General features: G+C 41.4%; 1 protein-coding gene across 1 annotated transcript in view; it reads left to right on the top strand.

The window, feature by feature from the left end:
• Positions 1-25,732, top strand: part of abca12 (ATP-binding cassette, sub-family A (ABC1), member 12) — a 51,289-nt gene that overhangs the window by 18,883 nt on the left and 6,674 nt on the right. The window contains exons 20-46 of the mRNA XM_068733996.1: positions 1,505-1,624; positions 1,787-1,877; positions 2,289-2,468; positions 2,774-3,065; positions 3,970-4,084; positions 4,413-4,742; positions 5,449-5,518; positions 5,618-5,752; positions 6,318-6,479; positions 6,718-6,901; positions 7,461-7,679; positions 8,553-8,749; positions 11,197-11,354; positions 12,170-12,403; positions 12,546-12,693; positions 13,201-13,447; positions 14,876-14,965; positions 16,136-16,223; positions 16,410-16,537; positions 17,163-17,250; positions 17,478-17,586; positions 19,328-19,382; positions 21,124-21,301; positions 21,598-21,713; positions 23,713-23,875; positions 24,896-25,149; positions 25,502-25,706. Coding sequence (XP_068590097.1) covers positions 1,505-1,624; positions 1,787-1,877; positions 2,289-2,468; positions 2,774-3,065; positions 3,970-4,084; positions 4,413-4,742; positions 5,449-5,518; positions 5,618-5,752; positions 6,318-6,479; positions 6,718-6,901; positions 7,461-7,679; positions 8,553-8,749; positions 11,197-11,354; positions 12,170-12,403; positions 12,546-12,693; positions 13,201-13,447; positions 14,876-14,965; positions 16,136-16,223; positions 16,410-16,537; positions 17,163-17,250; positions 17,478-17,586; positions 19,328-19,382; positions 21,124-21,301; positions 21,598-21,713; positions 23,713-23,875; positions 24,896-25,149; positions 25,502-25,706 — 4,356 coding nt within the window. The remainder of the gene's footprint in view (positions 1-1,504; positions 1,625-1,786; positions 1,878-2,288; positions 2,469-2,773; positions 3,066-3,969; positions 4,085-4,412; positions 4,743-5,448; positions 5,519-5,617; positions 5,753-6,317; positions 6,480-6,717; positions 6,902-7,460; positions 7,680-8,552; positions 8,750-11,196; positions 11,355-12,169; positions 12,404-12,545; positions 12,694-13,200; positions 13,448-14,875; positions 14,966-16,135; positions 16,224-16,409; positions 16,538-17,162; positions 17,251-17,477; positions 17,587-19,327; positions 19,383-21,123; positions 21,302-21,597; positions 21,714-23,712; positions 23,876-24,895; positions 25,150-25,501; positions 25,707-25,732) is intronic.

The raw sequence follows: 25,732 nt of genomic DNA, 5'->3' as shown, positions 1-25,732 counted from the left end.
TTACATGTCCCTTGGCCATTTTCACTTCAATTAGGCGCTTTTGGTAGCCATCCACAAGCTTCTGGCAAGCTTCTTGTTGAATCTTTGACCAGTCCTCTTGACAGAATTGGTGCAGTTCAGTTAAATTTGATGGCTTTCTGACATGGACTTGTTTCTTCAGCATTGTCCACATGTTCTCAATGGGATTTTAAGTCAGGACTTTGGGAAGGCCATTCTAAAACCCTAATTCTAGCCTGATTTAGCCATTCCATTACCACTTTTGATGTGTGTTTGGGGTCATTGTCCTGTTGGAACACCCAACTGCGCCCAAGACCCAACCTTCGGGCTGATGATTTTAGGTTATCTTGAAGAATTTGAAGGTAATCCTCCTTCTTCATTATCCCATTTACTCTCTGTAAAGCACCAGTTCCATTGGCAGCAAAACAGCCCCACAGCATAATACTACCACCACCGTGCTTGACGGTAGGCATGGTGTTCTTGGGGTTAAAGGCCTCACCTTTTCTCCTCCAAACATATTGCTGGGCATTGTGGCCAAACGGCTTGATTTTTGTTTCGTCTGACCACAGAACTTTCGTCCAGAAGGTCTTATCTGTGTCCATGTGATCAGCAGCAAACTTCAGTCGAGCCTTAAGGTGCCGCTTTTGGAGCAAGGGCTTCCTTCTTGCACGGCAGCCTCTCAGTCCATGGAGATGCAAAACACGCTTGACTGTGGACACTGACACCTGTGTTCCAGCAGCTTCTAATTCTTGGCAGATCTGCTTTTTGGTGGTTCTCGGTTAACTCTTCACCCTCCTGACCAATTTTCTCTCAGCAGCAGGTGATAGCTTGCGTTTTCTTCCTGATCATGGCAGTGACAAAACAGTGCCATGCACTTTATACTTGCAAACAATTGTTTGCACTGTTGCTCTTGGGACCTGCAGCTGCTTTGAAATGGCTCCAAGTGACTTTCCTGACTTGTTCAAGTCAATGATTCGCTTTTTCAGATCCATGCTGAGCTCCTTTGACTTTCCCATTGTAGCGTTTGTGGGCATTTGTATCCAATGAGCCCTATTTAAATGGCCTCAGAGAAGTCACCAGTTGTAGTCACTCATAATCACTCACAAGAAGTTAAGAGGCCATGCTATGAAGCTCATTTCATTGACAAAACTTTCTAAGTCACCAAAATTGCTAATTCATGTTGCTGTATGTATATTTTTGACCCAGCAGATTTTGTCACTTTTTCTGTTAACCCATAATAAAGTCATGAAAGAACCAAACTTCATGAATGTTTTTTGTGACAAAGAAGTATCTGTTCCAATCACTCTATCAGAGAAAAATCAGTTGTATAAATAGAAATAACTGGAAACTCAAGAGAGCCATGACATTATGTTCTTTACAAGTGTATGTAAACTTTTGACCACAACTGTACATATACACATACATACACACACACACAGCAGGTTATGAAACCTTACTGATACCCAACCATTTCACATGCTCTCGTCCTTGTCCTTTCTCTGTCCAGGCCAACGCCACCTTGCAGGAATTTGCGAATCTTAGGAAGTATTCCGAGGACTGGATTGAGTCCTCCAACTACATCATAAAGTCTGCCGAAATTCTCACCCACACTTTGCCAATGCTGCAGGTACAAAAAACTCTGTCTCCTGTATATCTAATTATCCTCCCTGGCTCGCTGTCGGCTCACTGAAATTCTGGAGATAAACTTTGCAGTGGTCTGCGACGAGTTTCAGCAGCAGAATATTGATGTTGTGCATCGTCTCTCCCACTCTCTCTCCCCTCCTGTCAGAATTCCCTTGGCAATTCCTTTGTTGAGAATTTCATTGAGATGCAGACTGACATCAATGTCGGCAGAATGAAGGAGACGCTCAGCAACTTCTGTGAGTGAGCATTTGAAGGTCTTACTTTTGTAAGCTGCAGATACCAGGCTTACCTTTACATTCCTCCCTCACTTATTGCTTGTAAAATATCCACGCTATCAGAAAATAGGACTGCTTCTTAGGTTTAAAGGAAGCATTGCACTCATTTCAACATGCATTTCTTAAGGCGTCTCTCCTTGATGTGATTGTGCATGTCAGTCTTTTTTTCCACAAGGTCTGACTTTGACGTATAGGTATTTAGTTAGATTACATGTTATTGTCAGGCCATATTTCTTTCTCACTTAACATATAAAATAACAAGCCGTGACATTAAACAGACACCGCAAATTTAATTTACAGCAATCCAATCTGAAACTGCACTCAGTTTCTTTAACCCTGTCAGTAAATTTCTAAATATCTTTTTTTCCAAAGCTAACATGACCGTCATGCTGGAGAAAAACAAACACATAATGAACCAGATCACCACCTTGTCAAGCCTGATGGTGAACATCTCCTCCTGTATCATGTTTGACCGTTACCGTGGCTACGACTCTGCCGACGAGCTCAACACTGTAGCTCAGGACCTTGCCAAAAACCGTGATCTCTACGCAAGTGAGTCAATTTTGGGTGTAATGGTACAAGCTTTGTTTGGAAAGAGCAGAGTTTGTAGGTAAGATAACACCAAGGTTTATAAGCCAAACATGTGACATAAAAAGTACAACGGATACAAAGTGTCCACCTTATCAAACTTCCTCTAAAAGGGTCTTCTTTGTTGATAATGAGTTGAAGTGAGGACGCTTACAGGAGAACTGACTCTGCAACAGTTTATCTAGGACAAGGAACATAAGAGCTACTCTGGTCTTTGAATTTTGTGAGTATAAAGAGTGTGTAGTGAGATGCTGCAATCTGTCTTTAAGGTGTCATCTTCAAGCTTCCCAAAGACGAGGACTCATCCTCCCTGCCTCCCAAAGTCAGCTACACTATCCGCATGCACATGGACAACGTCATGCGTACCGACAGAGTCCGGGAACCTTTATTTTACAAGGACAACCACATCTCGGCCGGGCTGACGCTGCGCTACAACCGAGGCTTTGTCTACCTTCAGGAGAACATCGATCGGGCCATCATTGAGACCCAGACTGGACAGAGAGTCACAGAGCCGGCCGTCCAGCTGCAGCCCTTCCCTTATCCCTGCCACCTTCGGGATGAGTGAGTCTCCTGAATACATGGTTGCACACTCATACATGCAAACATGCACACACACATACAGTATGAGCATGCTCCCGTATGGAATGCATGCATAGAAACGTGAAAGGATCCTCAGCGTCTCTGAGGGGAAGTACAGGCATTGATGTGGAATAATGCATGCTCTCTCATTATTCATTTGCCACTTGGGACTGACAGTAAGTAGTCATTCACAGGAATCTTTCCCATTATAATTGGCTCCGCACCATGTGCATGAATATTCACTTTTATTGTGCATTCATCTTTGAAGACCATACACGCATACGCTCAAACACCCTTCAAGCTATTCAGGAACACCTCTCATCTCTGTAGTATACATCTAATTTAAAAAAATGGCTTTAACTTGTGCATCTATACACAACATTGTTTCCAACAAATCACGCTGGACTGTAATGCCTATGGTTGTGCTTGCCCTCTACTGCTGGTATCTCATCTAAGGAGCTCCAGCGGGCCACTGTCTCTGGCTGGCTGCCTTCTGACTATAAGATACGTTGAACCTCACCTTTCTGTCGTTCTGATTTATTACTCAGCAAAAACAATTTCTGAAATGAGCTGTGCAATATAACTGTGTAGTATGAAAAACAGCAAGCACTGAATTCGTATGTATCAGGCTCCAGATATGATTAAGTAAAGAAATACAAAAATGAAACGGAGAGGCATTTATTTTGCGGAAATAATAAGAGGATCAGAACACGGCTGTCAACAATCTCCAAACCGCCCTTCGATATTGTTCTTCCACTCTTCATCTCTGTCTCTCTGTCAAGCCAGTGACTGAATGATAGGCCTTTTCATCCGCTGTTGTTGACAGTGATTGGACGTTAGGTTTTCTAGAAATTTGACTGACAGCTCGCACCTCTGTATTCCCCAGGTTCCTGGAGGCCATCGCTTTTGTCTTCCCTCTGATGATGATGATAGCCTGGGTGCTGTTCGTGGCTGATTTTGTGAAGAAACTGGTACATGAGAGAGAGCTGAGGCTGCATGAGGTAATCCTGTTTTTTTTCACTTGAAAAGAGATCAAACCTGCCACTGACTTCTGGGTTTCTAAGATGCTGTGTAATGATACTGTCCATGTCTTTTTGTGTTTCTTTTTTAAATGTACATTCACATTCATTGACATTACAAAATTTTTTTTAATGAACGGTTGCCAGTGTGATAAGCAGAGCCTCACATGTTAACTCTTCCTCCCCTAGACCCTCCAGGTTTGCTGTAAACATTCATAAGCACCATTGGCAAGCAAGCAAGCACAGAAACTGTATTGTTTACTGTTTTTCTGTGTTTTCCCATCCATTGCTATTCTTGCTTTTCCCACAGTACATGAAAATGATGGGAGTCAACCCACTCAGCCACTTCTTTGCTTGGTTCTTGGAGTGCACCGCTTACTTGGTGTTGACCAGCTTCTTCATCACGATGGTGCTGAAGTACGGCAGCATTCTGCCCAACAGTGACGGCTTCCTCCTTTTCTTGTACCTTTGCGACTACGCTTTGAGCATCCTGTCCTTCAGTTACCTAGTCAGCTCCTTCTTTGACAAGACTTACATCGCCGGCCTGAGTGCAAGCCTCTTTTACATCTTCTGCTTCTTCCCCTTCATCGTGGTCGTGGCTGTGGAGACAAAACTCACCTTTTCCCACAAGGCCGCCCTGGTGAGGAACCTCCTCTGTCATGACTCATGTATATTAATGAAGTACTAGTACTGTGATATATACTGTGATTATATATGTTAAAAAACAATAATGAACTACTAAGAATTGAAGGGAGAGATAAGAAAGGATACAAAGTAATTTCATTGTATTCCAAATTTTTTTATTTACTCTATCCAATAAAACTATTTTATTAACATTATGATTCAAAATATAATGCTGCAGCCTTAAAAAGGCAGTTACTTTATGAAATTGTCTGCGTAAACAGTGACTTTAGCCTGCAGTTGTTTTCCATTGCAAGGTTTTATTTTTCATTTTGGCATGCGTAGCATTTTAGTGCAGAGCAAACTGACAGTTTACAAATATTTCTGTTTGCAGAGCACAGTTTACCTGCCTTCTTATGCTGAAACAAGTTGTGCACATTTACTTAATACATACTTTATTTTTTTATTTTGGTGTTTGCTGTCTGATATGATCATTAATAACATAATAACATCACTTGCGTACATCTAAAGCCTCATTTGCATTGAACAAAACTTTTCATATCATGATGAGAAAGGTATATCACTTTGTACTACACAAGGTTGTCAAGACCATAGAAGAGAGGTTTTATGGAAAGGCATTGTCTGAAAACAGTAGATATGTTTTTTGTTCTTTTTTTGCTGCTTCTCTCACTGTAAACTATAATTGCTCTCTCATTTTCCTACAGGGTTTGTTTTCCCCCACCTGTTTTAGTCATGCCAGCCAATATATCTCTCGGTACGAGTCCCAAGGAGAAGGTATGTGTAGACATCTGCATGCATCAAACATGATCTCTTTGAAATATAAGCTACTTCAGTCAGTGGGAAGCTAGTTAAATCTTCTGTTGACCTCCTCAGGCATTCAATGGAGCAACTCATACACCTCGCCCATAGCTGGAGACAAATCTTCGTTCGGTTGGCTGTGCTGGCTGCTGCTCATCGACTCCATCCTCTACTTCATCATCGGGGCTTACATCCGCATGGTCCTCCCAGGTAAACTGTAAAATCATACAAGGCTTTAAAACTTCAAGCAGAATGATCTAGTCCGGATACTTAAAATAGTTCAACACTTTTTCAAACCATTGGGATTCACTTCTCCATCCAGTTAATTCTAGTGAAAGGTTGATCAGAGAATTTGTATTTGCTAATTTGCTGTACAAATGCATGCGTGAAGAGCCAAATAGTCCTCATTAATCTAATCTAGAAGGATTAAATTAGATTTTATTGGTCGGTATTCATTTTAGAACATCGAACACAGTTTGTTTGGATTAGCTTTACTTTGTTGGATTCTACTTTTGTCAATCTAACAGTGTACCAACTCGTCTTTGTCAGGTCAGCGTAATGGCAGTATTAGCACATAGCATGACAATATTAGCATTAGAGTGATAATACTAGCTCTCTAGCTATATTAGTAAAGTATTCAGAGTAGAAGGACCATAATGCTAGCATCTTGTCACTGTGGAAATGTTTTTATTTGAAGGATAACTCATTTTTTCATGTTTCTAAGCAGTGTGTCATGTAATAATTAGAAGTCTTGGGTTCCTTTTTTACCCTTCAGGAAAGTACGGCATCCCTGCCCCATGGTACTTCCCCTTCAAGGCTTCCTTCTGGACCGACCTGTGCTGTTGCGTTAAGTCAAACAGTAAGGTGGGCGGAGGACTCCTCTTTACCAACATAATGCAGAAAAACCAGCCAGTCTTCGCCGACGACAAGGGAAAAGGTACAGGAAAAAAAAAACGACATTGTACTATCTCGCAGCAGATAACAAAAAGCAATGCTGTCTCCTCCGGTGTTGTGTTTTGAAGCAAGAACATGATGTCTTTCCTTTCATGTCATTTTTTTTTTTTTTGCTAACCCCAACACCTTCCTACATTTATATTTCACCCTCACTCTTCATTAAATTCCTGTCCCCTGTGAGTTTGATTTACAGGTTGCTTCTCTCTCCATGTTTCTCTTAGGCCAGAGCACTCTTTCCTTTCAGGCTGGGGAAGATTTCTCAGAGCTCCCAGTGGGCGTTGCCCTCCATGGTCTCAGCAAGATCTATGGCAACCGAGAAGCAATTCAAAACCTTAATGTTTCCTTCTACGAGGGCCATGTCACCTCACTGCTTGGTCACAATGGAGCCGGGAAGACCACCACCATGTATGTGTGGCACAATATTTATCTATTTCCACTGTATCAGCTAGTTGTAAGATGAATTCAAATGCATATAACATATAACAATTCATATACTGAATGAAGTGTCTTTTAAATTTGATTTGTGCGTCCCTTAAATCAACAGACCCTTTTAAGGGGTCCTCTGCTGACAGGGGGATTGTTTTGTCCAAATCTGGCACAGCTAATGCACCGTTTTAGAGATTAGCATTACAGGTTTTCATTTACTGGAGCACTTACATTTACATTTTAAATTTGACGAATTTTGCTGATGCTCTTATCCAGAACAGCGCACAATGAATGCATCAGCGAATAAGATTCAACAATATTAAAAAAAAACTAAACCAAGAAGGGATTCCATGGCCTTTAATATTCTTAGGACCAATAAATCATTTTTTAACAGGAAAGTTCCCTGGGAGAAAGGACAAAAAAGAGCAAATGAAAGGGATTTTTTTTTATAATATAGACTTTTTCCCAAAGATGAAACATGCAATAACCAAAAACAGAATTAACTCACTCATTGTAAATGATCATACTTTGTGCTTAGGTCTCTCCTGACTGGCCTTTTCCCACCATCTTCGGGCACCATTGAGGTTTACGGCAGAGACATGCAGACCAACATCGATGAAGTTCGCAGAGAGCTGGGGGTTTGCATGCAATATGACGTCCTCTTTGACCACATGACCACCAAGGAGCACCTGCTGCTCTACGGCCAGATCAAGGCCCCACACTGGTCATGCAAGGAGCTGCATGAACAAGTCCGCGAGTGAGTGACCGATCATCCGTTACAGGGAGAGCATGCTCAATATCATAATGCACTGTGTCTTAAAGATATTGTCAAGGGTTCTGCATAATGTAGCAGTGGTTTCATTTTATAACCTGTTTTGATAAAAGACATAATGAAATAGACTTCTATTGCTCCACCAATGTCATGTTCCGCCAATAGAAAGGTAATAAGGTCAGAGGACATGAGAGTTTAACAGTGAATAGTAGCCAGTGCTTAACAGTCACTGGTTACACAGGGGACATTTTTAAAGATTACAAGTTATATTCAGATATATTTACTTCCTGTAATTTACAGGTATTATAGGCATTAATGCAAGAATTCCATCTGTGTTGATAAAATAATTGTTACACTTTCTATCCTTGAAATTAGCCCCCACTTTAGCATCTCAGCTGTGAAATATATCGCTTCTACTGCCATTGAATGCAGGTTAAGAATGCTATTGTTGTCTGAACATGTTAATATTTAATATTTCTTCCCCATTTCAAGTTCACATTTTCCATAAGAATTTTTTATATATTTTATTTTATGCCTTTTTGTTCCTTTTCTTCTTCTTTGTTCCGAGGCTTACAGGAACAATCATTCTGTGGCATAAAGCATATATGGGTTGAACCCCCAGTTGCATCGTGAAACTATTTCTGGAGGGTTTTTGCATGACTAGAGGAGCAGTAATAAGCCTCAACTTAGAGGCAAGAAACTGAACCTCTCCACTGGTTCCTGTAGTTGAGAAACCCCCGCTCGGTTACTGATAGAACGGATGGAAGTATAACTCAGAAACTGGGTTGTAATGCACATAAAAAGTATATAAGTGACATGAGCTCCTTGTTAAATGCTTTTCATTGACTCCCTTGACAGGATCCTAGAGGAGACAGGCATGTACGCACACAGACACAAGCGGGTGGGCACCCTGTCAGGCGGCATGAAGCGCAAGCTGTCAATCTCCATTGCCTTCATAGGGGGCTCTCGCTTGGTGGTTTTGGATGAACCCACTACTGGAGTTGATCCCTGCTCCAGGCGCAACATCTGGGACATTGTTCTCCAGTACAAGAAACGTGAGTCTCTCAGACATACACACACATTCAACACTAAAAAAGTATTCCGGTTAATTTCATTTCAAAAACTCTCCATTGAACTTAAAGGTATAGCTACTACTACTGCTGTTATTACTATAACCACTTGTACTATTACTGTTATCACTAATAATAATGATGATAATGATAAGAGTAACAGGAAGAAATAGCAGAAGAAGAAGAAAAAATAACTGAACAAAACAAGCAAAGTATTCTCTCCTGTTATGTCACGTGGGGTCCTGCAAGGCTTGATACTTGGCCCGATTGTGTTCAGTTTGTATCTGTGTCTGTATGTATGTCTGTATCTGCTAACCCATGGCCATATTATCTGTTACTTTAGTTTAGTCTTGAAAATCATAGCAATCTGGATTCCCTGCAGTGTTGCCTTGCTGTCATCAAAGACTAAACAGCCTCTAACCACTAGCTTAAAATACTCAACCAGAAATCTAGAAGCTCAGAAATATTCATATAAACCAGAAGTGTTGTCTGTCAGACTGGCGCTCTCCAGAATCATTGTTGAACAACTTATTTGCGCCTTATTCACGCTTTAATTTCCTCTCTCCTTGACTACTGCAATTCATTATGTACTACTGCCTCAATCATGCTGCAATTACTCATCGACAGTTGGTGCATAATGCAGCAGCAAGGCTTCTGACAAACACTCAGAGAGCATATCTCACCAGCCCTGACTGAATTATATTGATTCCCATTTCTTTTGGAATTCATTTTCCTTATTACTGTTAAGCCCCCCATGTTTGTCTCTGCTATATATTTATGATCTTGTAACTCCTTATTCTGCACAAAGACCCCAAACCAAATGTTTTGAAAAGTTCCAAAGGCCAGGCTTAAGAAAAAAGGGAGTTTGTGCTTGTAACAACCTCTTGCTACCACGGTGGGTCCTGGGAGCACAATGATGCCGGCAGACAGTCGAATAGTGTTTCAAAACGTTCTTTATTTTCTCACAAAATCAGACTGGACCAGACTGTGTGCTCTCCTGCCTTGCCTCCGAGCACACGCCGCGGGAGTTTGGTGAGGTCTGCTGTCCTTTACGTCCCACTGCCAGTCTGTGGCTCTTGCTGAGCTCCGTCTCTACTAGAGTTTAAATACATCAGAGAGTTAGACAATTTAGGATCCATTTCAGCTGCGCTGCACCTAATTAAGTCTCTTCTCGGCACCGTTCCCTGAACCACTCCCCCACTCTGTCCCCTCTGCAGCTGAGCCCACACACGCCACGCCACCACAGTGCTTTTCAGGTCAAAATAGCTGAGACTGGGTCACACAAAAGCTTCTTTTTTTAAAAACTTTATTGGCATGGGTTTTTACAACTTATAACTCCAATGGTTTTGTGTTGCACTTTTGTTTTGTCTTCTTGTTATATTTTACGTTCACCTGTGAAGCACCTTGGTTTTTAAATGTGGTTTAGAAAAATGTTTTATTTACTTACTTATTTAACAGTATGTAACATTAGAAACTAATCAGTGTAAGGGGTTTACATGAATAACTGCTGATGAGTAATTAATCACATTGTGTCATGTTCATCCAATCAGACATAGACAACTTCATTATTGTCTAATCTGTGTACAAAAATATTCAAATTCCCATTCTGCAGTGCACACACTCACATGGCACAGGCACTCCAAACTCTGTAGCTCTAGTGTTTTCCACTGAAGACGCCTCCCACTCCTTATTTCCTAAGAGGGACAGGAGTAGAAGAGCAGGAACCGGAAGCAGACCCTGGAGGGCTTTTTCTTGTTCATGCCTCTGACTTTAAATTTAGCATATAATTAACCAAAAAGAAATCCAGTATTTTTTCTTCAGGCTGTTTTAGAGTTGCTGCAGCAATGGCAGGGAGACTGCTAAATGTCATATAATTGTAGCTGTGGAAAAATATCCTGCGTAATTGGCCCTGTCTCAGATGTTAGTGAGATTTTGGTGCCAGGGGAATCTGTTTCAAAATAAACTTTCTTCATTGCTTGCTGTTTGCGCGCCTTTTTCTCTGATGATTTCCTTGTGCACGACGCTGCTTGTGTGTGACTTTGTCGTTGTGATGTCTGATTTTTAGTTGTTTATTTGATTGTGTGTTGTTGCATATGTGTGTGTATGTCTGCAGCTACACTTAAAAGGCCAATGTGAACTCACTAGGATAGGAAAATAAGGAAAATAACTTTTCCATTATACATCTAAATATGGCTTCTGTGTTGTTCCACCAAAATGTAAAACTCCTACAGAGCTCAACAGATTACCATGGCTGGTGAAGATAATCTCACTGTGGGCATTTTACTGACATTGAATCACTGGATCATGTATTACGTTTCTTTATACTGACACTGTGCCCTTTAGCTTCCATTTGAGTTGTCGTTATGGGTTAGGGAATGGTATAATGATCCACACACAAATAATGCAGATTGTTTTATGTGTGTGTCCTGCAGATCGCACCGTCATCATGTCCACCCACCACCTGGATGAGGCTGAAGTACTGAGCGACCGCATCGCCTTCCTGGAGAAAGGAGGTTTAAAATGCTGCGGATCCCCCTTCCACCTGAAAGACAAGCTGGGTCAGGGCTACAAACTCACTCTCACCAAGAAGGTATTCATCCTGACAGGCATACAGACACAATGTTTGGGACATTTGTTTTAAACTTGTCAAATAACCCATGTTTCCCTGGTGCTCGGTGTTCACATTTTACCATAAATTGAGGTTGAGTGATTGTAGGCCACAACCGTTATCTTAGAAGTGAGAGAGTAAACTATATCTAATGCATTTTACTCTTTCTCTTAACAATGACAATGCACAGCCAGCATAAAAAGCAACATTCCCCAATACACTATAATATATATTATAATGGGGGAGCTGGCCTGTTCATGTGTAAATAAATTATTGGTTTTATTTCTGCCACATTAGACACTAGAGTTGCACACAATACATATTGCAATAGTGTGATTTATATCATATATATTGGAAAACTGTTAAATAGGCTAAATTCAACACAAATAATTCTCTGCTGCCTGCTGCAAACTGGCTCATACTTTTTTCAGGATAATATATCGTATACTGCTTTCCTAATGTAGCTATTTCAATTTTTGACGTCTTATCAAATTGAAAAGAATCCTTCCATTCCATAGAGTGCTGTATATGCCAGTTTCATATTGTGGTCAAAACTGAAATTCCCTTCTCTATTCTCTATTTTGGCTGTTTTCTTTTTCTGTTTTAGGCTGTATCAAACGCCTTTTCTGTGTAGCAAAAAAACTGAAATGGATGATGTTGGCAAGGGTAGAACGGTAGAGCATACACAAATAATATATTTGAAGCCACCGGCAGATGATTTCTAGTTGTGCAAAGTAAAGCTGTGTAATGTTGATAATAAATCATGTCATAATCTGTTCCTGCTTTCCTATCTGCAGATGCAGAACTTAGAATCTGAGCGGATTGACAATGCTGAGCTGAAGTTCTTCATCCAAGCTCATGTACCAGAAGCTCGACTGAAGGAGGCCCTGGGGGGTGACCTGGTCTACTCACTGCCCCCCTTTACCTCATCCAACGCCTCCTCATACCGCTCCCTCCTGACCGCGCTGGACTCCAACCTGGACGCCCTACAGCTGGGGGGCTATGGCATCTCTGACACCACCCTAGAGGAGGTAAGCCTGTGTAAAAATAGTAAAAAAGCAGTGCTGATAAACTTGATCATATTGACACATAAGCATAATCACAAGCCGTAGCATTTTTGTGGTTTACTTTTCGACATACACAGATGCTCATGTTTTGTTTTTGTCTGTGTAGGTGTTTCTCCAGTTGACTCATGGAAACACAGAAGCTGAGACTGAGAACATCCCCCTGTCTATCTCAGAGACGATTTCTGACACTGATTCCATTGACAGCTTCCCTTCAGACCCCAGTGGAAGCATCTCCAGCTTTGGAGACAGTATCAGTGAGTAAAAGGATGCATGTTGGAAAACTTTGTAAAGCTGCTATTTTTAATTTTGATTCAATCTTTATTTAATCAGGCAGTCTCATTGCAGTGACATCTAATTTTCCAAGACAGACCTGGGAACAAGAAACATTCACAAGAACACAATCAGCAAAACAGAAACAACACAACTACATAGTAAACAAGATGATCATAAACAAATCAGTTAATAAAGCTTTAAAATCTCCAAGGGGAATGTAAGACTATAGTCTGAGGGCAGTTTGTAGTTCAAATGCTACTTTTTTTTTTCTATTTTAGATTTTCAAAGTTAAGCTAAGATATTTGAAGTATACTTACTCAGTTGACCTACAGTAGTTCAACATCTTCTACATTTTGACGGATTGCACTGACATCTTTTGTGATCCAATCTACCCGTTAACCTTTAGCTCAGTGTGCTCTGAAGAGAAAAAAGCAGACGGAACAGAATTGATTAAATCCTGTCACAATTTCCTCTCCCATGTGTTCCAGAGCTTACCGGTCCATCCGTGGCGCGCGGCATGGCCCTGGCATGGCAGCAGATGGTAGCCATTCTGATCAAGAGGTTCCACCACAGCCGCAGAGACTGGAAGGGCCTGATCTCCCAGATTCTGCTCCCTGTTCTGTTCATGGTGTTTGCGATGGGTCTGGGCTCAGTCAGGAACGACCTGCATCACTATCCTGAGCTGGAGCTCAGCCCTGCGCTTTACGACTTTGTACAGAGCAACTCTTTCTTCAGGTCAGTCTCCATGGCAAAGGAAATACAAGGGAGGGAGGGGAGGCCACAGAAGCAAACAAGGGTGATTTTACACCAAGCATGTTTGGAGCGGTTCAATCGAACTCTGAAGCTCTGTTCTTTTGTTTCAATTAATTTGACATGGCGAGATAAATGTCCATGAGACTCAGGTGGCAACAAATAATCACACCAGTGTCCCTGAAAAAATGAGTCTTTTCCAAGCTAATTTTGACGTAATTTGTTTGAGCAATATCAGGAAACTACTCCAAACGTTTTACTGTATAAATGTGATGAATTATGGAAAAGGCTACAAACACATCATCACGGTTGTGTATATCTCAAGTGACATCTCTGTTATACTGTAACTGACTTCTTAGGTTTGTGGCAAAAGCTTGGAGGATGTTGTATTTACAAAAATCCTACTGTTCAGCTTGAAGGATGCACTATAGTAAAATATCAAATTTTTTGAAACCAAAGAGCCGCTAACTGCGACACTCCTGCAACTTTGAAGCAACTTGTCGCTTGATTGTTCCGTTGGGTTCCTTCATCATTTGCGGGGCACGACGTGTCTCACTTGTTATAAAATTAATTTGAAGCTGCAGTTTGTTGAAGGGCAGACAGTCCTTAAGGAGAGCGAGAGAGTGAGAACGCGAGGGAAAGAGATGATTGTGATGAAGACGGATGAGATGTGAGATCAAAGGGATAGAGATTAAGAGCGTCAGGAGGTTGCAAGATGTCTTCATTCTCGAGAAGCGCTATTGTTTGATCAAGGGTTATGTAGCAAGAGAGAAAAGAGGTGCCAATCCATATCAAAGGCCGTATGGATGCTCTTCCAAGTCTTCTTCTTCAGCTTGATATACAAAAGTGATTAAAAAATAATATTCATTTTAAAAGAGATTCATAATAGTTTTGTGTTTCGGAAGGTTATAGGTAGTCGTCTCATATTTTATGAACTTTCTCAAAGCACTGTGTTTTCAGACTTTGCTGTATGAACAATGCAAATGCAATGATCTGAATGTTTATTAATGAGTGCATTAAAAGGCAAGGGAAGGATCAAATACAAAAAACCATCCTCTTAAATGTAAAGTAGCAAATGAAATGTCCTCTCTCTTTATCTGTACTGTTCCCCACAGTAATATTATTAGAGTCACAGACGGTGTCCCCATGGTGACTTTATTGACAATATTGTGAGTTAGTAAATTGATCTTATACCAGCTTCTCCACAAGGAAACCTTGATGAATGCCAACCTTGAAACCCCAGTCATCAAGATTGCTTTGAATAAATCAATAAAGTTCAACCCCTTCTGCCATGTTGGAGCCTTATGAAACAACCTTTTGTTTTGAGTAAATGTATTTAGCATTGTTGTAGTTATGGTGTAGTTCACTTAAATGCCTGTGTAACCTCTGACTGTTTGTTTTCTGATTCCATAGTAACCAAAATCCCAACTCCACCAAGCTGAAGGACACCATGATGTCATTGCCTGGGATCGATAACGCCTGCCTCGACAAGTCCGATAACCCGTACGTAATCACAACTCAAATGCCAGCTTTTCCCCCCCTGAAAATACTAAATGTGTCAGTGATAGTCTGGGTACCCGTGCTCAGTTTCCCTATGCATTCTACCCTTTTCCACATGTACGGTATTTTCATATTTCACTCATTGTCATTCTTTTCGTGCCTCGTCCTTCACCTTGTTTGATTTTACCTTTCTTCCTCCGTCCAATTCCTGCCGCTCTCTCTCTCCCTGGTCTCTCTCATGTCCTTTCTCCCTATTTTCCTGCTGCTCAGCTCAACGTATGTGGCTGAAAGCCCGCAGGAGGATTCTGCTTTGTATTCCATAAACGCCGTGTGTTTATAGGGGAGATTTCCCCCTTACAGGCACTTAAATCAATGTTGGCACTCATGAACCAGACCTCGGAGGCATTTTAAAATGCTCTGCCGAATAAAAAAGAAATGGGGAGAGAGAGAGAGAGAGAGAGAGAGAGAGAGAGAGAGAGAGAGAGAGAGAGAGAGAGAGAGAGAGAGAGAGAGAGAGAGAGAGAGAGAGAGAGAGAGAGAGAGAGAGAGAGAGAGAGAGAGAGAGAGAGAGAATAACAGGTCCTGTGGTGCTAAGGAGATTGCATGTTTTGTTCATGATGTCTATAATCACAACATGACAATGACTGAAAGGGTGCTGAGTGCTACATATACAGAAAATGTAAGGTCCAGAGACTATCGTCATGTTTTTTGACCAATTTATATCTGAAGTAGCAGGTCTTTTATCTGTGTGTACAAGAGCACGGCTATTGTTACCGTCTCTTTTTGATCTGCACAAAGTGTCCCTGAAAGCATTTGGCAGAAAACAAAATGTGGGGAGTTGGACATCAACCCACTCAAGTAAATTTCACACAATACAATATTACAGCACATATTAAACAGCTTTTGAAACAGTTTTCAATTGATATCAGTGAAAATATTTAGGTCCTGATCTCACAAAATCCATGAAAGCTCACAGCTGCTGTATGAATGTTTACAGATTTTGCCAGCATATGCACTCACGTTTTTAGCAGTGATGCAAGCAATCATATCAAGTCAGGTTCCGGATGTGTTCTGGGGCTGAGTCTAGGTATAATCTTGTGGCATTATCGTGCACTGCAGACGTCCATCATTCCACTGAGCCACCATTTCACTTTGTGAATTTTTCCTTTTAAGGGCCTGCACAGGAAGCACAAACAACTGGAGTTCCAGAGGGAACAGCTCCAAAGCATTTAGTGTCTGTAAATGCACCCGTCAGGAACAGGTGAGACTGGGTCACTGAAAACAGTGTGTGTGTGTGTGTGTGTGTGTGTGTGTGTGTGTGTGTGTGTGTGTGTGTGCCCGTGCGAGTGAGTTGTGTTGTGTGTTTTGCGTCTGTGTTTCTATACATGAATGTGTCTTCTGTGAAAAAGGGTGAGAGTAATGTGTTTGTCTCTTCACTACACTGCAGATTTGTGATCGAGACAACTTCCAGCCCCCCCATAAGAAGATCCATTCATCTCATATTGTGTATAACCTGAGTGGCATCAATGTGGAGAACTACCTAGTGGCCACAGCAAATGACTTCATCAGGAACAGGTGAATGCAACCTGTGTTCACGTTTGGTTAATGTTGCCACATTGAGTGCTAATCAATGGTTCTTATTGCATCAACCTTATGAGGCGATGTTTCAAGAGAATCCAAGTAGTTAGTTTACATATTATTTCCCATTTATGAATTGAATTTCATATTATTACATCAGTTTGATGAGTTAATTTGGTTTGAGATAGTTAGCAAATAATGTATGGGGCTCAATATGTTTTTAATTCAGAGTAGACGATTGACCCGAACGACAAAATATAGTGATTTTCCAAGTGTCCATTTAAAGACTTCCTTTTCCCTTTCAGTAAATAATATATGACAGCCAACTGGGAAGCTTTGGATAGTTAAAACTAGCAATCTTGCACTTGCAAGGACAGTGTATTATATTGAAAACAAGGATTTGCAGAAATCTAATTAGCTGTTGACTGCAAAAAATTCCATCTTTAGGCATTTACTACCTTGTACTAAATGCCTAAAGATGCTTTGGATGTGGGCTCTGATGATTTTCACCATCATCTGCAGGTAGATATTTGATTAAAATGAAAACAAACACAGTGTCTTTCGTAGCACTATTCAAAGCTCTTTGTTTGGATGTATATGTAATTTTTTGGTATGGTTTCAGATATGGTGGCTTTACTTTCGGCATGCCACTCCCTCCTGACTTACAGATGGACCTAACGGCGGTGCCCAAAAACCGTACTCTGTCTAAGGTAACTTTGTCTCCCTCTTCCCTGCTGCCTGTCTCGTCATCACTTTAATCGCTGCATTGATGAGTTGAAAGTTAAAGTTAAAACATAACATCATATCCTAAAGTTTGACTATAATAAGTATCTTTAAAGCCTTGGTTTCAAAACATTGAAAACTGTAGAGAAACTGTCTGTAGCAGTGCAAGTGATGGTTTCTGTGCATGTCTTTGTTTGTGCTTGCATGGGTTTAGGTCTGGTTCAACCCAGAGGGCCACCACACAATGCCAGCATACTTAAACAGCCTCAGCAATCTCATCCTACGCTCCAATCTTCCAGCAAACAAGGATCCACGTAAATATGGTAAGCTGAAATAAAAATTGTAAAACAAATTGGTAAACTGAGCTTTCAGTTTAATTGATCAAGGATTCTATAAATACAAATGCACTGACAGCAAAGATCACTGCTGTCTTTTTTTTACATGTTAATATACAGTTGTTGCTGATCATATTTTTTTATATTTTAGTTATTTTAGGAAAGGTCTCTAGACATCATTTTTTGGCGTGATTGTCACACAACACTCCCAAAAGATGGCTGGGGTTGTGCAAAAGGGATGCACACATCAGCATTGGTAAAGTGTATCTATCCAGCAATGTGCTACCGATTGTGCATGTTGTATACTAAATATGAAGAGAGCTGTAAACAGTGTGTTTACTCATGGTTCATTTCACTGGATTAAAGCCAGGGGGTGCTGTGTGTCCTCAGACTCACATCAGTATGCATGGTGAATACTGATGAGTGCCGCTTACTGGGGAATGAGACTGGCCCACGTTTTCAGTACTGTTTTAGCACTGTATCACCCTGACCATCTGCCTGCGGGCAGGCGTACACACACACACACACACACACACACACACACACACACACACACACACACACACACACACACACACAGTAGAAGTGCTCATAAAAACATACTGTGCAGGCACAGAAGTACACGCACACACACACACACACACACACACACACACACACACACGTACACACACATTTCTTCCACACAGGCAAATAAAAGTGCTCGAGGGTAGAGTGAATGTTACCTGCAGACTCACAGCGGTGTCAGGGGTGCAGATCCAAGAAGATTGCTTTTCAAGGTGATGGTTTATCAGTCAAATGTGAAGCCCTAACCCTCACATTGTGTACTGCAGCACCAACTGGGTTGGGATCCTTTAGAGGTCGGCATCAAACCCTCACAGGTCTCTCATGTAACTGCTAACTGCCAGATGTGCCATCACACTCCTGCCCGCTGTCCACACTGGAGATTCTAATCACTCCCACCCGCAATCATTTTTTGTATTGAATCTCTGTCTGCATCCCCCAGAGAAAATACACAGTGACTCAACTGTTTATTAATCCACCTTTGGACAATGTGAACTGTAAAGAGACCTTATATAATGCATTTAAAAATAAAGGGAAATTTACTGGTTCTATCTTCTCAAATGTAAATATTTGGCGGCCTCTATGATAGCATGTTAAATATCTTTGGGTTTTGGACTGTTGGTCAGACAGAATTAACAATTTGTATATGAAATTTGGGGCACTGAAACATTTTAATATCAAACATTTTTTTTGATTGATAAAGAAATCAATCAAGAAATCTGCAGATGAATTGATGAGGAAAAATCATTGCTTGTTGCATCTGTAGTCGTTTCCCATTGTAAAATATTTTAGAGTAGTAGTTAATGATTACGGATCGGATTTGGATGAGATGGCAGAACCCATCAATTCGGTGGAGCCCCGGGCCTCCAGCCTGCTCCACGGCTTTGCTTTGGGTTAACTCACACTCTCCTATCTCAGGAAATGTAAGCAGAGACATGTAGGGGAGCAGTTCATGTCTGTGAGCATCTAGAAGACCCTGAAAAAATGATAAAGAAAATTCAATTTCCTTTGTGTGCACTGGCAAATGAAATCATCTTGCACTATATTTTTCAATTGACTGTGTCGCTGACTAAGAGAGTATCTTTGCTCATTTGGTTCCTGTGCTGAAAAATAGCCCGCATGTTGTTTCTATTTCTAACTCAATGCTTTGTTTTTTCTATTACAGCCATTTCAGTTTCCAGTCACCCCTATTTCAGCCGGGTGGATGATGAAGATGCAATGTAAGGACTGCACTTTAGATTTTTCCCTCTACTGAGCTGACTTTCATTAATCAACAATATCACAATGGCTGCACTTGCAAAATAGAATCTAATTAGCGTTCAAAATGGTGAAAATATCCCCAAATTAGTCAAGTCATGATGAATATTTTTGGCAATTGTCTGAATGAGCCCAAGTTAAATTATTGAATCATCCTACTTTTCAATTCAGCACATCAAAGTCAGGGTGGACTCAGGGCATGGAGGTACATGACAGCGGTATTTACCCATATTTGATTTTCTAAATGGATTTCCCTGAGCTTGCACTATTGATCAGAGTCCCAATATAATGAGTGTTTACCCTGAAGGTGGCACAGAGGTGGATTGATTCTACCCCACTTCCCAAAATGAGTTTATTTAAAATACTCCACATTCTGCTTCAGAGACCCAGATTGCAGAATCAGTGCTTCTGTGTTTGCTTGCGTGTATGTATTCGAACATGTGTGTGTGTGTGTGTGTGTGTGTGTGTGTGCGTGCTCCAGAGGATAAAATCAAATAAATCATTACAGGAGTGTATTGAGCCCACGTTGTGGCCTCATGAAGGTTGGTTCTCTCTGTCCAATTCACTAGCTATTTCCTTGTGTTTACTGCCCTTCGGTTTCTTCACATACTCACAGTACCTGCTTCGGTACTGCAGCAGCCGCAAGTGCACAATTACGCCTCCGTGATATTCTGCATGCTCACTGATGCATTGATTTGGCCTGAGCCGTGTTAAAGATACAACAGGCGTATTGCTCAAAATGTCTCGATTCTCACAGTGTGGAAGCTTTACCCATGGGAAAGAAACTAAGGTTATATTGGCCGCACTGCTAACAAACTTGCTCAGTAGCTGCTGCTGCTGCTGCTGCTGGCTATCCTCTGTAGTTTGTGCTGCCCTCAGACGCCCACCACATGTCCCTTTCTGCTGTTCGCTCTCCTTCCGACTCGGTCACATCGCCAGCTTCAGCCTCATCCTCATTTTCAGCCTCATGCAGTTTATTCCGTTTGGTCGGCGGAGTTGTGCCCCGGCCAGAGGCGAGAGGTAAAGGTACCACAGCTGCATGTAGGGTAGGAAAGAGAGCGTGGGAGATGAACAGGTAGCGGCGTCAAGAAAGTTTGAATGACTGCACTGGGTTAAAGAGTAACTGAGGGATCAAATTCTCAGCTGGTTGTCTGGGGTCTTGTCTGGACAAAAGGCTCTGCAACCTCCCAGCAGCACCACTGGCTTACAGACTATGCAGCAGTAGCAGTGTGAAGTTGTTCTCTACACAGAGCCATCTGTTTCTTTTACAGTTCATGTCTTGTGAGAGGCGAGGCACAAGCATCTCGTTTAACAAAGCTGTTTGTTATTAATGGATTTCCATTTATTGTGAGCCACTTCAGTAGTTCAAATGAGTCAGGTCCATGCAGGGAACAATATGATAGTTTGTGGAAGGCCATTGTTTTCGGAAAGGAATTACACCAGGTTGCCTCGTCCAAAATGACTCAGCACAACAGAGCATATATTTCACTTCTTTGTGCGCATCCTTGTAACTAAACCTGTAGCTGCTGTAGCACTGAAATAAAAAATGAAAAGAGCACAGCCAAATTTAACATGCAGGAATATAATGAGCTTCAATAAAGTTGACGTAGTTGAATAATAATTCACTAATTACGGACATGGCTTACAATTAATGACAGCAGATTTGTCACTTATGTCTGAATGATTACATTTTTTTCCTCACAGTATCCAGGGAATGCTCCAGATCATGGTGGCTATGTTATTGCTGACGGGTTTCTCAATCACGACATCCAGCTTCGCCATCTATGAAGTCAGCGAGCACCACACTGGATCCAAGCGGCTCCAGCACATCTCTGGCATCAGCGAGCCCTTATACTGGGCTGTGAACTTCTTTTATGACATGGTAACATCCTTGAATCACCTAACAGGAGACCCAAATGGACATCTCACTAACCTGTCAAACGTAGTCGAAACCTTGCGTCTCAAAATCATGCTCATTAAAAGCATGTTCAATTTGAGATTGCAGTAGCATATGCAAAACATTTAAAAGATAGACTTAATTAATAATGTGTTCATTAATTAATTGCTCAAAATGTACATATATACATTATATATAATTATAAATACATATATATAATATTGATTCAATTGAATGACGTGCCTTTGTGTTGCTGCATTGTGTCCTGTCTTTTTCCACAGGTCATGTACTTGATCCCTGTGACTTTGACTGTAGTCGTGGTTGCAGTCTTCCAGGTTCCAGCATTCACAGATCGGCAAAATTTGGGTGCTGTCACCCTGCTTCTGGTACTCTTTGGGTGAGTGATTTCACAGGGATTGTTGGTCTTTTTCCATGACATTGTTGACCAAAAGCGACCTGACGATGAATCAGGCCATGCGGCCAAAATATTTGAATTATTCAGAGACAAAACCACTGTACTAACTATTTTTACCTAAACTACTTTTTCAATTTTGTATTTCTGTAGCTCCGGTGATTAGTGAAATCTGATATTTTAACATTGCACTCAACAATTACTAGGATCTTAAAGACACTGCAACATCAAAAAATGTCTTTTTGTGCCCCCTTCTCTTTCCTAGATGATTGGGTAAGAAAACAAAATAAGAGCTGAAGTGACGCACCCACAGATTTTTTTTTTTATCAATCATAAATACCATAAATGACCTAAATGCAGTACAGAGCATGTCTTTATGATGCTATGTATATTTGCATACAATCACACAAGGGACCAACAACAAGGGAGGGAAGACTTTAAGGATTGGAGGAACAAAGAAGAGCTTGTTTCAACCTGTATGAGTGCTTTTGTTTCTTGTTTTTATCAGTGGTGCAATGTTCAGCATTACAAAACATATCTAGTCTGTTCCGATCCAAGCGATTGCATCAAAAGAATACATAATTTGATGCAGCAGGACAATGATCCTCACCATACACCCACACATCCAAGGAGTTTTTTTATGGTGAAAGTAATTTCATCAATTAAAGGTTTGTACATTTTCAAAATAATGTCCTCACAGACATAGTATTTTCTAGCTTCCGTTGCATGTTACTTTGTGACAAGCACTGAGAATTAGTAGGCGTCTGCTCTGCAAACACAAACACAGCTCAATTTAAAAAAAAATCTTGCAAAGACAGATGGTGAGAGGACTGAAAGGCTGATAGAAAATTCACTACCAACATGTTTCTCCTACTCAAGCCAAAGACAGTAGAGAGATGGAGGGAGGAGGATCAGGCAGCAACAGTTCTAGTTGCAATAACAACATGACTTAGTGTGATCTCACGATACCTTTTTGGAAAGGTGCCATACCAATGACACATCATTTCCCCCACAGCTGGAGTACTGCAATTGTTAACATGATTCCCTAAATGTAGCTGAAACTTAGTCTCCAATGTTTCCTGTTACTGTTACCGTTGTAGGCCTCGTCCTGAGCATTAGATGTTAGGAGGCCAAGTCAGCACTCTGATTCTCATTTATCAGACAGATGTCTCCCTCCCAAGCAATGAATAATCACAGTCTGTCAGGCGGCGCCCACCTGGTCCAGTCTGCAGCCTTCTTGCTTCTGTTCCTTGTCATGGCTTGGCTCCCGCAGTCTGCCTACCAAGCAACTTTTTTTGGGCATTGCACGCAGATGCTTTGTCTCTGTCTGGCTCTATCTGTTTGTTTCTGTCTCTCTCTTTTCCCACCCTTCTTTTTTGTCTTCTTCCTCTCTTTCTCCCTTCCTCTCTTTCCCTTCGCTCTCTCGCTTTCCCAGACACCCCAATCAAATGAACTAGCAGATTATTGGAGAGAAAAGAGAGAACAAAAAAAATAGGATGTTCTGCCACCAGGGGAATAAAGGGAGAAGTAATTTATCTTCCTCTCTTTTGGCATCATGACTTCATGTTTACCCTCCTCATGGTGTGGTATTTTTCCTCCTTCCCTTTTCAGTATTCTTAGGTGCCTTTTTTCATCAGGCTCACACCTGCCCTGTTTAGTCTGTGAAAGGCCTGATCCACTACAGTTAAAAAAGATGCAAGGTCATGTTATTTTAGATGGTGCATCTGTGAGGAGGGCTGGTTGAATTTTCCATATCCACTTTGAGTGTTTTGTCTCCGTGGGTTTTCTGTATTTGGAAGCAACACAGCAGGGCCATGCTAATGTGTGTGTGTGTGTGTGTGTGTGTGTGTGTGTGTGTGTGTGTGTGTGTGTGTGTGTGTGTGTGTGTGTGTGTGTGTGTGTGTGTGTGTGTGTGTGTGTGTGTGTGTGTGTGAAGTTTACTTGATGCTGTGTTTAAAGTATCCTGTTATTGTCTATTCCTTAGGTGGTCTACGTTCCCCTGGATGTATCTGTTATCAGGCGTCTTCAAAGATGCAGAGATGGCCTTTATTGCCTATGTGTGCATCAACCTGTTCATCAGTGTCAACACCATCATATCCACCTCCATCCTATACTTTTTGGGTCAAATTTCAATGCACAACCCTGAGGTCAGTATAAACAGTCAAGATGCCTTTTTTTTACAACTGAATATCTGAAGTAGTTAAACGCACCCTTAAATGTGAGACTGTTCACTCCTTGTAGCTGCAGTGATATGGAGTAGCAGAGGAGTGACAAGGGCAAACATACCTCTGTACAGGGAAGATTACAATTCAGGATGAGCTCTCAGCACTGCATACACGGTCTTATATAATTTCTTCGAGTGGCGCCGAGATCAAAAAGTGGCCGATTGAAAGTTCACATCAGTGGTATATGCCGGTGAATCAGAGTGGTATGCCATTCCTGCATTTCAGGGTACATCAGCAAATCTGAAATCACTTTATTGTCATTTCAGAAGCCTTGCATATATCCCAACAAGAAAATGGACCAGATAAAATAGATACATTCCTTTATTTGAGACATTGTGTTGTGCTACTTTGTCAATAAAGTCAGAAAAAAATACATTTACAGCACAACTAGTTGTGAAAAAAACAATTTGCATCACGAGGCGGTACTGGTGTGTCTGTCTGACAATGGACTTCAACTTTCAAGTGCCTTTAGGAAACGGTATATGCTGTTGGAAAAGGAGCTGGATACCACTCCAGCAACAGTATATACCGCTGAACACAGTGGCATACCACTCCAGCAACAGTATATACCGCTGAACACAGTGGCATACCACTCCAGCAACAGTATATACCGCTGAACACAGTGGCATACCACTCTAGCAACGTTGTATACATTACATTACAGTCATTTAGCAGACGCTTTTATCCAAAGCGACTTACAATTCAGTAGCTATCTACACACAGCAATTTTGGGGTTAAGTGTCTTGCTCAAGGACACATTGACATGAGACTAGCTGGAGCCAGGGAAAGGCGCCCCTGCTCTCCACTTAGCCACGGTCACCCCATATACCGCTGAACACAGTGGCATACCATCGGCCACTTTTCGATCTCGGCGCTACTGCTCTCTTCTTACCCTCCCTCTACCCTTCTCAATATCTTTTGTTCTGTTCTTCCATGCTGTAGTTCATCCAGGAGATCTTCAGGAGGCTGAGCCAAGCCTTCCTAATCTTCCCCCAGTTCAACTTTGGGAACGGGCTGATGGAGCTGGCCAGGAAGAACATAGAAGTCCAGCTGCTTAGTGGCTACGGCATTGATGCCTATCGGAACCCATTCTCCACAGATGCCCTGGGCTGGATGTTCATCTCCTCTTTCATCCAAGGCTTGGTGTTCTTCACTCTGCGCCTTCTGCTCAACAGATTTCTCATACGCAAAGTCAGGTGAGAAAAACAAAAGCCTTAGATGGTATGGTGGTAACTCCTGTGGTACGCATCCAATCTTGTTATTGTTAATATTCTGTATATAGAGAATATGCAGATGAGTGATTGAATATAAAAGACCTTAATAATAATAATAATAATTCAAGAAAACAATAAAAAAAGTTTAATTAAATTCTTTTTTTTTATTCAATAAGAAATAATTGAATAATATTGGGCCCCAAAAGATATCAGAAGCTTGAACCACTTAAGTGAAATAATAGTCAAACATTTTCACTCAATCACAGATTCTGTGTCTCCAGTTACTCACATCAACTTCACACTTAGTAGTTATAGTAAAGAAATACTTTTGCAGGAATCTAATATGGGGCAGAAAGACGGTGCCACAAGTGGCTTGTGAGGACGAGGACGAGGATGTGGCGACTGAGCGCCTACGGGTGTCCAGCGGAGCGGCCAGCACAGATATACTGCAGGTCAACCAGCTGACTAAGGTCTATCAACAACTCAAGAAGAAGGTCCCTGCTGTCAAGAAGCTCTCCGTGGGCATCCCTGCTGGAGAGGTAAGCCTTTACACATAGTAGGAATA

This window comes from Cebidichthys violaceus, unplaced genomic scaffold (genome assembly GCF_023349555.1).
Source record: "Cebidichthys violaceus isolate CVI_PGR_0920_01 unplaced genomic scaffold, fCebVio1.0.p SCAF_11, whole genome shotgun sequence".
Taxonomy (NCBI): Eukaryota; Metazoa; Chordata; class Actinopteri; order Perciformes; family Stichaeidae; genus Cebidichthys; species Cebidichthys violaceus.
The sequence above is the reverse complement of the archived record's forward strand: the minus strand, read 5'-3'. Positions and strand labels throughout refer to the sequence as shown.